Below are 15,617 nucleotides of genomic sequence, written 5' to 3' on the forward strand. Positions count from 1 at the left end.
TTCTTCTAATAAGTCCGTCTCACCGATTAAGCGGCGGATACAGGCGATTTTTCCACCCTGCCCCTTAATGTCGGTGACTGTTTGAAGTTCCTGTTTTGCATCTTATCTCGAGCATTCGCGCGTTTCGCCAGTGAGATTCCGCGATGATTACGCGGGAAAATGGTCACCGGGATCGGAGAGTCTGCCCGTCGCAACGAACACGAGGGTAATTAGTTACTGGTTTTTAATTGAGCTGTAAACGAAGCAGCCGCTACTCGCAGACATTCGTATGCGGAATCCTCGAGATTTACGGCTCTCGCGATTTTTCTATGGTGTCCGTGGGTTTAATCACAGCCGAGGAAATTGCGAGGATTACGGAGTTGAGAATGGAGTTGAATAGTGGACGATAGGTGTACCGATAAGAGCATAATGGTACGCGTTACCTTTACGATTGACGCGTTAATGAAGAGATTAATTGTGGCGGAGGAATGCACGTTCGATATTAATTTCCGAAGGCTCCATTATTAATCTCTTCGTCTACCATATCCAGTAAAACTCGTAAGGAAATCGGGCAAAACGTAAGTACGACTGATGAGAGGATAGGTGTACCGATGAGAGTATAATGGTGCACGTTACCTTTACAATTGACGCGTTAACCCTTTGGCCTACAACCACGAGTCTGACTCGTGGTAAGGAATTTGGGCCATAAGCGAAAACCACGAGTCTGACTCGTGGTGAGGATTTTGTGCTATAAGCGAAAACCACGAGTCTGACTCGTGGTGAGGAATTTGCGTCATTAACAATACGCAGGAGTCAAAGTCGTGGTACTTCGTTGCACAGAAATATACATGTCATAAGAACTATACATTTTACGCAAGACTGACCTTGTTTACTATGGCCCGCGCAATTGGCAGATAGGGTGTAGGCCAAGTGGTTAACGAAGGGATTAATTGTAGCGGAGGAATGCAAGTTTGCTATTAATTTCCGAAGGTCCCATTATTAACCTCATCGTCTACGATATCCCGTGAGACTCGTAAGGAAATCGGCAAAACGTAAATACGACTGGCGGGAGGCGTGGCTGGTAGAGTCCAATGTAAACATTACAAGCTAGGCACGCAGTTAATCCTCAACGATGTTTTTCTGTTTCAGTTGCGTGTTATTCTTTGCTGTGTTCGGACGAAATGGCTCGACGTATCCAACGTGCCACGACGTGCTTGGCGTTCCTGTTGACTACAGCACGTGCCATCGCGACTTAAATGGTAAGGTAAGTGGCTAATACATATAAAAATGTATGTAGAGTATATTGAAACACCGTGGAAAACTGTGATATGTTAGATAATGGGGAAAATTGAACTACGAATGTAGATAAGTCGATAGGTCATCTTCAGGCTTATTATTCTCAGATTAGCATTAGGATTACCGATCTTTAGTAGGTACCAAAATACAGTAGGCATAGATAATAGTTATTTTATTAGTACAGTGAAGATAGATAAGTATATTAACCACAGTCCTATGGCAATACGCGTGAACGTTAATTCTTTTGAAAATCAGGTAAAATCAGGTGTTTGTGGTAATAGCAAAAAGAAAAATTCCGAGACGATTTTGATCGGATTGTTACTTTCATTGTTAACCCTTTGCACTCGACGACATTTTCGTTGCAGAAAAATTGTAATTCGAAGACTTTCTGTCATAGAGTCGGCGATATTTTTAAAATGGTAAATGAGAAATTATATGCAAATTGAGACGTAGAATTATTTTTCGTCGACATTCCACACATTGTTAGGTAATTTTAAATTCGATGTATTAATTAACGTTGATCCTTAGAATCTTACTAAACGGTGACTGATCATGAGAGTCACCTCTCGAGTGCAAAGGGTTAATAGATATCTAATCATCGGTAAAAATTTGCTTACATATTCCATACGCGACTCGAAAGTGAATTCTAATTTCGGAAAGTTGTGTTATTAATGTACATAAAAATTAATTTAGGTATCCTACTCGCGACTCGATAGGGAGGCTGTAATTTCAGAGTTGCAGCATTGGCGGAGATAAAAATTAATTTTAATAGCCGTGGTAGCATATTTGTTATTACGCGAAATTACTCGGAGTCGAAAGGCGTGTTTAAGGGAAGCAAAATGGCGGATAATACAGGAAGTTTTAGCGCCGGAGCACTTATCAGTCGACTATACAAATTCGTTGAAACGTCTTCCACTTATCTTCGCCAGCTTATACAGCCTCGCGTTCGGTTCCATCGTATACTTTAATGTAAATCGATTCCACGTTAGAATTCGACAAGCGGAGAAACCTATCACGAACATCGGATTCACGCTTCCATTCGCCGACATAAAGTCATCGCGAACAACGTCTGCGTCTGGATAAGGGAGTACCCGAAGCTTGATTTACGCCGGTGATCCGCGGAGATCTCACTCACGACTCAGTTACAATCCATTGAAATACCATCCGATGCTCTTCAAACACGCGGCAGCGTTCGCGCTTCGAGAAGTCCGATAACATTTCCAGCGATCGTAACCGGATCGTGACCGTGTCGTTGCTCGATCGCCGTTGTAAATCAGCCCCAAATGACCGTGTAAGCCCCTCGATCGCCTCAGTTCCAGCTGCCTTCGATACGTTTCATTGAATCTGGGCTACGTGCGCTAATGAGCACCTCTTCGAAATCAATTTGTTGCCCGAGGCTTCCAGAAAATTATTTCACTCCCCTCGCCACTTTATTCCCTTTTTCCTCTTATCTCCAGCTCCGCGTGGAGCGCGTGCAATTTTTACGAGCACGGCTAACACGTGTTCGCCATTTTTCTCCATCCGTGAGCGAACCCGAGGCTTGGATACCTTTGCCGAGAATTCTAAATTTCCTTACGAATCTCCTATCCTCGTTGACGTTATTAGAGATATCTAACCAGACGCCTGGCGAATAATTTTCTTCTTAGGATGAAAGCTTCGCTACTACCACGAGGCAGCGATTACTCGCGAGGCGTGGCACCGTTGGCCACGTTAAAAGCGATCGGGTATAATATTTAAGCAGAAGCCGGGAGATAAGATACTCGGGCGAGGTAACGAGATTTATATAATCGCGTTAACCGCGAGCAGCCTGGAGAGGTCCGATTGATTTCAGAGAGGACTGCGGGTAGGTGTCCGTAAGAGCGCCAAGTGTGGGCCAGTTCGGTTACTCGAGAGCGGATAAGGGGACCAGGGAGGACGAAAAAGGTGGTATCCGTGTTGGAAAGGGCGCGAAGGTGGAAGGCTTTCCATTGGGTTCGGCAGAAATTGATAAGACGATGCATTAACTCGCGACGCTGCTCGTCGACGTTATCCGAGGGCAGAGGATACACTCTCTCCTTCGTTCAACCCTCGTTCTCCGTGTCCACTTTCGCTGTCCTCCTTTCCTCTCCCTCTCGTCTTTTCTCTCCTCTTTTTCTCTCCTCTTTTTTATCCTTCCGCCGGTGTGAGGTCCGGATTACTTTGTCACGCGTGGAATAAAATTAGTACCGCTCCGGACCGTATGTACGCGGATTTATAGGCCGATACGGCCGATATTATCGCGAGATAACCTCGAACGAGATATGTCGCAATTTTTAAGCAGTCCTCGGGTCGGATGGACGCGTCGCACGATCCTGTCCTCAGATAAACTTTCCCTTAAACGATCCGTTTTCTCCGGGATTCGCTGTTTCCTGCAGCCCGGGCTTATCGCCAGAGCTGCTTTCCGCGAACTCGTTGCCAATATGGCCGAGCTTGCGTCGCTCGTAAACGGTGCTACGCGATTTTAGATACGCGCTAATTTCTACGCTGGTCAGGCAAATTTTCCGGATAATCCTTATCGGTACTCCGAGCTCGAGTTGCACCCTCGATTTCAATAACGATTCCGTTACATCGATTCCTGGAACGTAGTACCATTTTCTTAATGCTCCGCGATGGTTACGAGATTGGTCTGAGTGGTTTAACGAAATATCTAATATATCCTAAGTCGAGGAATTAAATAGGATAGAACTGTAACGATAAAACTAGCTTTTCCAGATTTTGTAATAATATAAATAATATTTTACACAGGCAAGAATATCTCGTAATTTTTCAAATGTTTCGTATAGTTTAAAGAAGTATTTTTCGTTTAGTACTGCTTTTAGAGAGACTTTGCGTAAATTCTGGAATTGTGGTTGGAATTTTGCGAATTTTCTATCGATCCTCGGCCCAAAAAGACTGACAAACGGGACGCGCTATTATCTTATCCTGGAAACGCGACAGAAACGAAGAAGAATAGTTAGGATCCTCTGTGGAAGGTGCCCGTGTCGATAAATCCTACGGGATTGACTTCCAAATACGCGGCCGGGAGTAAGTAGGCAGGTAGTCAAAACGAGGCAGGGGAAAAAGGACGAATGGTGGAATATAAAAATAACGACGCATCATTAGAGCGAGAAGTTGACCAACGGGGAATTTCACGAGGCTTTTTGTGCGACCCACAGGCCGCTCGAATCTCGACAAGGATATTCCTGGAACTCGTCGATCTTCTTAACATCGAGACTGGAACGAAAGTCGTGCCGGATCCGTAATTAAGAGTATCGGTCCCTCGTCGATTGAATTAATAATAGATAATATTCCGGGCGCAGCGAGTGGCCAGCGTAATGGATCTCTTAATTATGTCGTTTTGCTCGGACGATTAGGGGCCCGATCCGCCCACGACGCTGTCCGAATTCGACGCGGCGCTCGCGTGAAGAATCCTAATTTATGAAAATATATTCACCCGCGAATCGGCTCGCAGCAGGCCTGCCGTGTTCCCGATTAATTCTACGTGTCGCTAACTCGCCACTGCGATCGGGATCCAACCGAAATCCACCCGTTTTCGCTAACAGAGGACGCGATTATATACTGGCGCGATCGAATCTTTTCGCGTTCGACGCGAAACTCGCATCGTTCCCATCGCGTCCTTATCCTGCGTCGCGAGATTCCTTAATTTCGTGCCTCGCGTGTCGAGTCCATTACGTTTCCTCCTCTTCGTTTCCGAGCCCTTTCTGTCGGCCAATTTCGACATCGTGTACGCCATTGCCGTTAATCGTGTATCCACGAATGATATCGCTGTCGTGTCCAGTTGCGAGATAAAGAATAAATATTTCGTATCAGCCTAGCCCGAGTCAAAGACCACGTCGCGAAAGATAGAAATAAAATTTGCTGCAGAGATACACGAATTTCGTCCAGCAAGAGCGCGTATGCCACAGGCCGGCTCTGGAGACTCGAACGCTTGCACAAGACAGGTCGCTAGTGAACGGGACGCTCGCGTTATGGTCACGCTTTCAAACATAGTCCCTCGGAGTAAAAATGTCTGGGAAGAGATAAGATAGAGGAGCAAGAGGAATTTTTAAGAGATCTTTAACTACCGATCGGTTAATTGTACAGCTAGACTTCTGCGATGGTGGCCAATTATGTTAATGAGAGGCAACGGAAGAAAGCTTGAACCGGAGACGCCTACTGTGCGAGAGCATAGTGTGACGAAGGCACCAGTGTTATTTTCTCAGTTCGCATTGGGAGCTTCAGTTTTGCTGGGTAGAGTTACACAATGCTAACTGAGGCTCGCTTTCAGGTAAAACGAGCTTCTCGCGTTGTTCCCTTGTCGTCTTTCGTTTGAAGAATAAAGAAGGCTAAAGTTTTGTAGAAACCGTGTGAAATTCGTTTTCAAAAATACCTGTTCTAACATATTTCCCTACGTATTCGTTGGATAATTCGAGAAATCGATCTGCTTAAATCGTATGTGAGCTTATGCGCGAGTACAGTGGGGAGTTCACGATTATGATTAGCAACGATCTCTTGCGCAGGTGAAAACTCTTCTGGTCTCCTTGTAATGCTGAATAATCTGACAGTACCCAGAGTCATAAGTTTCGTTATATTTTGGATTCCAATTGGTGGGAGTAGTAAAAGGAGGGAAAATATTTCCGTGAAATTTAATTCAAGTTATTTCGAAATTATTTCGCACTCCACCCTTATACACTCAGAAACGTGTCAATCGATTGGTTGAATTCTTGACTTGTCAAGCTCTTGTCAACCCCAGCACCGTTCCATAGTCTCATCTTCCATGTTTGCCACGACGAAAGGGTTGCGCAGAGCAACGAAAGGATTTTTCCAGCCGACATTGGCGTCTCTGGACCAAGTGACTAGTAGGAACGAAGCAGCAGGCATTACAAGTTCAAGCTCGCGTCGTGTGTTCGCGAGACGTGTTAATCGCGCGTTTAATTCGAGCGCGGGTACTCCTACGTGCAAGGATTATATCGGTCGCATAATGTGAGCGTTTTAAGAGCCGGGAAATATCTCGGCCGCATATATTGCCGCACTTAGCGTTCAACATGTTGAGCGGCCCCGTTAATTTCACTAATTAAGTTAGCGACCGACCGACGCTCCCCTTATGAGCGTTATTTATATTTTTCTTGCGCGTTAATTCCTCGACTTCTTGTTTCCCGCGAGGCTTCCTCCGGCCTGCAGCTGCTATTTTCGCCTCCCGTCTCGTTTCGTCTTTTATCGGTTCGTCTCTTAATACGTTTCCACTTCTCTCTTCGTTTCCTTCGGCGACGTTTTATTTCTAAAAATCACACGCCGACGCTCATCTTTCCATCATTTTATACCTCGTCTGCATCGCCTTTCATCGGTTCGTCGCCACTTAATTCCTTTCCACCTATCTTTCCACTTCGCCAGCTAACGTACTATTTTTGAAAATCACCCATCGATGCTCTTTTCCTTCGTTTTACACCTCGTCTGCGTTGCCTTTCATCGGTTCGCTATTTAATTCGTCCCCACCTACCTTTCCACTTCGCCAGGTGAGGTTTCATTTTTAAAAATGAGTCGTCGACGCTGTTATCTGTAATTTTGCATCTCGTGCACGTCGTAGTTCATCGATTCGATTTTAAAACGTTCTTGGCTGTCTTTTCGTTTCGCCAGGTGAGGTTTCATTTTTAAAAACGAGTCGTCGACGCCCTTTTCTATAATTTTACACCTCGTACACGTCGTAGTTCATCGATTCGATTTTAAAACGTTCCTGAGTCTCTTTCCACTTCGCCAGGTGAGGTTTCATTTTTAAAAATGAGTCGTCGACGCTTTTTTCTGTAATTTTACACCCCATACACATTGTTGTTTATCGATTCGATTTTAAAACGTTCTTGGCTCTCTTTCCACTTCTCCAGGTGAGGTTTCATTTTTAAAAATGAATCGTCGACGTTCTTTTCTGTAATTTAACACCTCGTGCACGTCGTAATTTATCGATTCGTTTTTTAAAAGCTTCTTGGCTTTCTTTTCGTTTCGGCAGGTGTGGTTTCCTTTTCGAAAGTCAGTCGTCGATTTTCGTCTCCACGATTTCGTGCCCTGTCCGCGTTGCCCGTCCTTTAGAGGACGGGCGTACCACCGTTGGCTCTTAATAAACGTTCGTAATTAATGTTTGCCTGCCGATATCACGGATCAACGGAATTCATAACTCGTTAAAAGCGGAACGACGTATAAAGGCGAGCAACCGGATGAACGGTCAAGTTTTTGCACGCGAACCGGCGTCAGAGTATGTCATCCGCCTCTTGGATCTTTATTTCAGCGGCCATCGCGCGACAGGGCTGTTCATTGACGTTTTTCACCGCGGAACATGTAATTGGAGAGTGTTCGAGAGTTATCGAAAGAGCGGATTGGTGTATACGTCGTTCGTGGGACGCGTGATGTTCGTCGTGCAAGAATTATTCTTGTTTGTCGTTGAATTACTTATGTCTGCCGGGCCCGTGGCGGTTAATTAATTAATCGATGCGTGTGACAGACTTTAATCGCCTGGAGAATACAACTATTAATACGGGAACGATATTAATAGCCCTAACCATCGAATTAATTGCAGTCGGATTAAATCTCTGGTACAGGAGAGTAAACGCGGTGTAAATTCTCTGCAACCGATTGGGTAGATGCGTTATCGAATAGAATGATTTTAATCCTCAACCACGATTGATATCCTTCTATTAACTCGTTCCAGTCGTATCTCCTTTTGCTCGATAACAAACGACGATATTAACGGTATCAGGATTAAATCCTTGGAATCTCTTCACCAACCTGTACATCAAAAAATTACTAGTTTGAAATATACTTTTACCGATACTAGCTGCAACCTGAAGCTTCGACAGGGTAATTAGCTCTTCCATAGATGAGGCTCTTAACCTTTCCAATTTTTAGTTATGAAGAGAGTAGCAAACGCTCTATCCTGAATTAATTTAACAAATTTCACTTTGGTTTAAATCTAATAAAAAATTAATCAAGATATAATATCAAAATTAGAATTTTCTAAGCTCTAGCAGCTTCGAAATCCATGGATGTTGTATCACATTCGCAGTCCGGCAGTTATGTTGTAGCGTGACGTCATACAACGTCCGCAGGAGCGAAGGGGTTAATCTTCTGCCTAATACACTCCATGCCCTCCACATCCTCCGAGACAAATTCATTCTGGAAATTCATCGCGCAAATCGCTTGCCGCCATCTTAAAAATCCTGCACCTCGGTTGCCCCATGAATCTGTACAATCTCGACTCCACCCCGAGTAAGAAGCCATCTATCGAGACGCGAAACGGACGTCGAAAGCGTCCAGTAGGCCATTCTTGTCGAGCAGGTAAAATCGATGGCTATCACGCGACGTGGAAATGCGGCAAAAATAGCGGGTCGTTTCAAGATCCGCCCCGAGAGGTTTACCCGCGGAATTCAAGGAGCTCCGGGGTCCGATTGTGCCCCGTTCAATGGTTACACGCCACGTGACAAACTGCCGTTCGCTTCTTCCCCGGCCGTAAATCACGGGCTGAATTTTGCTTCCTCGATTTTTCCCACGTTGAGGCTTAATCCGGCGCGTTAATCATGAGAAATCGCGGTGCGTGCGCGCCTACCTGTTTCCTATAAACGCCATCGGGACGCGGTCAATGCAGGCCCCGTCTTATGGTCCAGTGCTTATGGTTTTTAATGCCGAGATGACAAATACGCCGTATTTAGCGATATTTATGCGAGCGGATCACGTCAGCTTCCGCTGACTGGACTACCCGGATTATCTTGTCCCTGAGAAATATCGCCTTCGCCGTTTGACACTGCGCAGCCTGTCTCGCGGTCGTGCTGTCGCGGAATATTAAGTTGCTTACCGAAAACCGACGAAAATTAACGGCGGAAACAATAAGCGAGACTTGGAAGAGAAAGTGGAGGAGATGGGCAAAGAAGAAAGGCGTGAGTTGTCCGCGAGAAATTTTCGTCACGAAAGATCGAACTCGGTAGGGAGGAGAAACGAGTTTGACATCTGTCAGACAATTAGACAGCAGAAGCTCGCATAGAATTAATTGCGAGGTTCATATTTCAACGGGAAGATCGAATAAAGTCGTCTAGAAACGAACGAAGAAGAAATCGAATCATAACTCAACTCTAGGAATATTTTTCTTGGCAACAATGAGTTTGGCAGCGGTATGAGACACGCTCGTCTCACGCGAGGTCCTCTTGTTAGCTGCGTTCTTGCTCGCACGCGTAACGTATAAACCTGAGCCCGTTCATCTTCGCATCTCTCGAACCTAAATGGAATAAAAGATGTCGCGATCGTTAATCAGATTTTCAACTTGAGTTAGATTCAATTCCATCAGCTGCCAAACGAACGAAACACAGATACACCTAATTACCTCCTCCATGAAGGACCTTCTCCAGAAGAAACACGCGAAACTTGCCGGTTCCACTTTGCAAGGGTCCAGTCCCAAAAATCGTTTCTACCACTCCGCTCTTCGATGGGCGATGAAAGATGCGAATGGGGCCACGGAACGACGAGCGGAAACTCATTGTCAGCCGAGACGAGCCGAGACTTCGCGACAGGCGTCTACGGTGCAGGCGGCGGGCGCAGAAATCGAAACCTTTCTCACGTGTCCAGGTGAAATTTGTTAAGTCCGCGCGTGGGCGGCCACCGAGGCATCCCGAGCGCGGCTTTTTCGCCTCTCTTATTTTCCCGCTCTTTTTTTCCCTTTTCGCGAACGCGTCACGTGGAGAGAGAGAGAGAGAGAGAGAGAGAGAGAAAGAGAGGAGACCCTGGCACAAGGTTGCGTCGACGTTCCCTCCGCGGGCCGGGCATAAGTTATACGCGTATTATGCGGCTGCCGGGCAGCAGGCAGCATCACGAAACGGTAACACGAGAAACCGGACCCGCTTCTAACGCATACGGGCTCACGCTTGTGGGTGTAGCGAGCGTCTCTACCCCGTGGTCGTGGCCGTTTCGTCGATTTCCACGCCGATAAAGTCCACGCTACCGCCAGCCACCGTTCCTCTATCTCGTCCGGTCCTCGCCGCGGGTACGCCTAATCCTCGTAAAAATGTCCGCGATCCGGCCCGGCCAACGACTACCCCGGCCGACCCAACGTCCACCGTGAGCACCCATTACACGCTGCCTCCCTAATTTGGAGCTGAAAGCTCCGGATTTCGGAGCTGACCGCCACCGGCAACCGTCGTCGTTCTCGCGCGACCATTGTTCCCGCGTATCGCGAACCGGTAGCGGCGGACCTCGAGTTTTCGAGGTAGGTGCAGAAGGCTGAATCTTCGTTAAGATAGCAACACAGATGGCTTTTATTTTCTAGGGGTTTGGGCCAGGTCCGACCGATGTTTATGGGTCGCGGTGGACTGAGATGCAGTGATTAAAGGGACACGGTGATCAGCCAAATGTTATTTTCATTGCTGTGTCTAGATAATCTTCGTTATAGTTAATACTCGAGCGAAGGTTTAGAATAAAAATGTTTCACCGACATGAACCCGTAGAGAGATTTATCTGTTGATTATTGGGAGATATTCGGCGAGGTAAAGGGATCGATTGGCAGGTGCATTCATTGGTAGGATTTGGTGGGTATTGAAACATATTCATCTTCTACGTATGATTTGTACAAAATTATTAATTCTTTAGAGAAATTGGTAAATTACACGAAACGAAAAGTGGAGATTTAAATATAGGAGTAATTTTAAACACATTTTGTGCGTGAATTATTATGTTTCGAATACCCCCTTCAGGAGCGAGCGTGGGAATACTTTGGAAATTGCGTAGATAAATAACGTTCTTTGTTACGGTTAAGACTTGAACCCCAAAATTAATGAATCTATAGAAGTTGCTCAATGGTCCCCGATAAAAATGTTCCACTGGTATATATTCCTCTTAACGCGTGATATATGTAGAGGTACCAATTTATTTTCCATATTAACACGTAAGAAAGATTTATTTCTCGAACGCCGAGAAATATTCGGCCGGAATAAATTAATAAGAAAGGAGTAGGAAGAATGGGAAGATTGGACGGGGGGAGGAGAAATTTCTGTTTCATGCCGTGTCACTCCGAGTCGTTTATACGTCGCGACGGGAGAGACAAACGTGTCGAGTCATTCGGTTTTCTGAAAAGACGGAAACAAATTACAATTATGCTCGCCGGAGAAAACTACATATTGCGGCGCGTTCGTGATAAAGAATTTCGAGTTTACACCGCAGGATGTGCGGCTTTGTAATTTATCTTGCCTATAGAGGGAGCGCAGCGGGATTCGGAGTAAACTTGACATCGTAAAGAACGGAGAAACGTCGATTTAACAGGCATAAACTTATTTCGTCATGGTTTCTCTGTTACGTTCAGCCAACCTCATTGTTCGGGGGCCTAGTCGAGGCGAGCCGAATAGCGGGAAATAGTGTCTTTGGAAAATATTAGATCAGAATAATAACGAAGTGACTGATGTAAAGACTGGGTGTGAAGACCACTGTAGAACTCGTTTCTTTCACGAGAAAATAGTCTTTAGAAAATTTCAAATTCACATAGAAAAATAAAAATAAAATTCTCCGCGACTATTTAAAAAGAAAAAGACAATAGATAGATAAAAATATGAAAAATATAAATTACAGAAAATTGTAGGGAACAGGGGATACAAAATTAGAAGATAATACAGGATGATTAGTTAAAGAATAGCTGTGTTATGCAAGTTCAAGTTAATTACGAATTTTTTACCCAAAAATTCCTCGAACCCCAGAGGATGTATTTGATAGGTACTTTAATACTCTAAGAAATTAAAAAATACCAAATGATCCGAGGCATTTTTCCAAAATTCTTCTCCCGATGGAAACGTCCAACTATGCGAAACCTCCCACGGATCTCGATACCTCAGCCATCGTGCTCCCAAAGACTTATTAACGCGATTCGAATATCGGATGATTAACTGCTAGACAAGCGGTCTCGCGGTAGAAGGTAAATTAATAGGTCGACGATAAAGGCTGAAAATCCTTAATGAAAAGGCCATTAGCACGATAGAGGCACGACTGCCCAATAAAACACCGACTCTGACACCGTGGCCATTTATCTCTTTTAGTTTTCTGACTGGGCCGTGTGCGTGCACGCATACGCCTCGATTAAAGAGCTTAACGCCAATAATCGAAGATTATCAGAAGCAGCGGGCTTCTTCGGTTAACGGCACTAAATTGATTCCCCTTTCGTTTAGACGCGTCTCATGGAAACCTCTCCAATACGTATGCAGATGAACCTGAACCGGTGGAAGAAAACGACGTTACGTCGGTTTCGAATTATTTCATTAAGAATTAGAAATCTAGGTCGTTCCTTGCTGCTCCTTCGCTTTAAAAGTCTTCTCTTGTAGGTGCGTGTAATTTAACACGAAACACCGTTCTCGCCTCGGCCACTTCTTAGTGAACTCAGGGATTGCACCATGTTCGATGAAAAATTTTATGAGAAATTGTGGTGTCTTTTGTTTGGTACATATGGTTTGCTATGTTGTTAATGCACGAGATGGATTATCGGTAAATGTTATTAATCCCTGGGACTAGGATTTATTTATTTAGCAAATTTAATTTTAGTATTTCTTCGAATTTTAATTATGGTCCCCTGATAACTGGTGACGATTTAGACTCGAGGGTTAATTGGTATACAGGTGAGGTACCTGTGTATAGGGTGTTTTAACCCTTTGCACTGGGGGGTTTTCTCATTACAGAAAAATGATAATTCGATAACTTTCTGCCATAAAGTGGACGATTAAAATAAGGTAAATAAGAAATCGTGTACAAATTAAGACATAGAATTATTTTATTTCGATATTCTACATTTTAATGTCGATCAATTTGATATGATAATTAGCATCGATTTTTAGAATCTGATTAAATTGCGACTGAGGGTCGCCTCTCGAGTGCAAAGGGTTAAAAACGTAATTCTTAGTATTATTCGTTTAGTATTAATTGAGATGAGGCATTGTATATTTTAACAGTACGTATTTAGTATCGAATATTTGATTCGTGACTCGTTTTTGACGTTCTTCGTTCAAAAAATTGATTAATTTCATCTAAGATGTTGGTATATTTAGTGGTTTCGAAAATTTATGCGGTAATCTATTTAAACGAAACACCCTGTATAAACTAACTGAAAAGATGCAGCCAGGTACACGCACACAATACACGTTTCCCCTTTTTCACCACGATCGCTCGTACACATAGTGTATTATACGTACATCTGCGGTACGTACACCCCCGTTCATAAGTATTGGGACACCTGCTCGTCCCGTACAAAGATTATTCATCCAGATTATTAAGGAGAGGATTAATCAACGTCAACGATCCAAAACAGGAGGTAAAAATTCGCGAGAATTATTTTCCAAACTCGTAGTCGATCAGTGAAATATATCAAACTCTCCACGGTCACGAAATTTAATTTTATTCCACTTAATTTTCAGTAACGCTTTAATAAACCTAACAGTCGATCAAGGATTCCATCAAAAATCTCAATGAAATGAATTTTAAATCCGGTTGAAAGACTTCTAGATCAACAATCCCTCCACGAATATTTTTTCTTCCAAATTTCAAAATTATTAAAAAATTTACCGATCGCACAGATTTGTCTTCGCGGTAAAATTCGAAGAAACCGAGAAGCTGGTAAAAATTTTCGAGAAAGAGGGGAGAATTTTTGAAACGGTCCGGATAGTTTGCCGAAATGATACTTCTGAACAGGGGTGTACCGGAGCAGCATCCGTGGCATCGAGTAGGGCAAGGCGGCACGCTCGAAATACCGGAGACGTCCGCGTCCATTGCCGCTTGCACGGCCTTTTAGAGCGCGTTGAACGCAGGGCCACGGAGGAACGGCGGCGTTAAACGCGCCGGGCCCCCTGTATAATAAATAGCGGGCCGGCCGCGGTGACAGGACAATCCTTACCTACTACGACCACGTGGCCGAAGACCTGATCGTTCGCCACGTGGGAACAGTTCCAGCGGTGATGTCTGAACTGATGTCGGCACTCGCGAAGTCCCAGCTCCGCGCCCTCGCCCACCGCAGGCATCGCGTGCGGCGCTTTCCTGCACTGCTCCCGTTGACTCTTCGCCAGCCCTGGAATACGCCCGCAAACGGCTGCACCGACCACCACTGCTCCGACCACCCTGCAACCGACAACATTTCACCCTCTTTCAGTGTGTCCTCTCATTGTCGTTCGTCTTCTTCATTTTTTCTTTCGTTTTATCTCCGAGGTTAGGTTTGTTCGCGTAATATGTTGAGGGACAAGGAGGTATTAAAGGGAAGCTTGGGAGGTGCGAGTGCTTGCACCGTGGTTTGGGGGTGTACCATTTGCGGGGAATATTGACAGGAAATTTTTTGAAGTTTAAATTCTACAGGAAGATATAATAATAGTACACGAATTTTTAAAAAATTATTCTTGGATGTATCGGATGTATCTAAACGTGCTAGGGTTCAAATAGTCTTCTTTATATCTTTAATTATAGATTTTACTTTCAACATTGTAGCTGTAGTCACTTGTTAGGAATTTTTCTTTTAATTCGTTGACTGCCATGTAGTGTTTATAATGATGAATTGTCAGACAATATGGCAAAAGAGTACCAAATAGCGAGAATTATTAATGTTATAATATATAATTATTATAAATTTATGAAATTAGTGTCACTGGTCAGTGTTGGTGACCACCATAGCCTCACTGAGGAGACAAGAATCGACCACTTGTAACCACTATGGCAGTCAACGCGTTAATGTAATAATTTTTATAATAATTTTTACAATATCATCTCGCGTTCCGTTTTCCTGAACTTTTTCTTCATCTACCAATTATCCAATCACCGGTCATGGTAGATTTCTTGTCAAACCTACGAGAACAGGTTCGATGGTATAAGGATGTAAATACAAGGATAAATATATATTTGGTCAGCTGAAATCCCCTGAAAATCTGTGAAATTACAGGCATGTAGGTTTTTGGAAGTAGTATTAGCCATCGATACCTCGTTATTCGGATTAATGCGAATAAATAATCGGCGTTTGAAGCCGTTGCACGTCAACAGGTAGGATGATGCGCCGGTTTTTATGACACAAGCCGAATCTCCTTATTTGGATGCTGCGTAATTTCTGTCGGATGGCGATTGGCCGAGTGTGGAGGAAATAAAGAGGAGGAGTTAAAAATTCCGATGGGTGATTGGACAGTGACGAAAATTTGCAGAAGGAGAGGAGAGTGTAGTGGTGGAAGTAAGTCGACTTATCGCAAGATGGCCAGGCTCGTTGTGTCACCAAAAATCTTCCCGAACGTACACCATCGGAATCCTTTCTTCTAATTAACCCGGTGAAATTTTAGAAATTCGTTCCCCGAATTCTGGCTAGTAAATTTCAATTTGAA

At 44.3% G+C, this 15,617-nt stretch overlaps 1 protein-coding gene and 1 long non-coding RNA gene across 3 annotated transcripts in view; one reads left to right on the forward strand and one right to left on the reverse strand.

Annotated features, from left to right (window-relative positions):
* Window positions 1–15,617, reverse strand: part of LOC108552131 (Wnt oncogene analog 2) — a 117,308-nt gene that overhangs the window by 34,959 nt on the left and 66,732 nt on the right. The window contains exon 2 of the mRNA XM_017906542.1: window positions 14,162–14,382. Within this exon, the coding sequence (XP_017762031.1) occupies window positions 14,162–14,382 (221 nt within the window). The remainder of the gene's footprint in view (window positions 1–14,161; window positions 14,383–15,617) is intronic.
* LOC108552133 (uncharacterized) overlaps window positions 1,164–15,617 on the forward strand; it is a 98,250-nt gene continuing 83,796 nt past the window's right edge. The window contains exon 1 of one of the 2 annotated variants that reach the window (XR_001890529.1): window positions 1,164–1,243. This is a non-coding gene — a long non-coding RNA (uncharacterized LOC108552133). The remainder of the gene's footprint in view (window positions 1,244–15,617) is intronic. The other variant, XR_001890528.1, reaches the window with a different exon arrangement.

The sequence above is a fragment of the Eufriesea mexicana genome, unplaced genomic scaffold (genome assembly GCF_001483705.2).
Source record: "Eufriesea mexicana isolate 0111107269 unplaced genomic scaffold, ASM148370v2 scaffold5504, whole genome shotgun sequence".
Taxonomy (NCBI): Eukaryota; Metazoa; Arthropoda; class Insecta; order Hymenoptera; family Apidae; genus Eufriesea; species Eufriesea mexicana.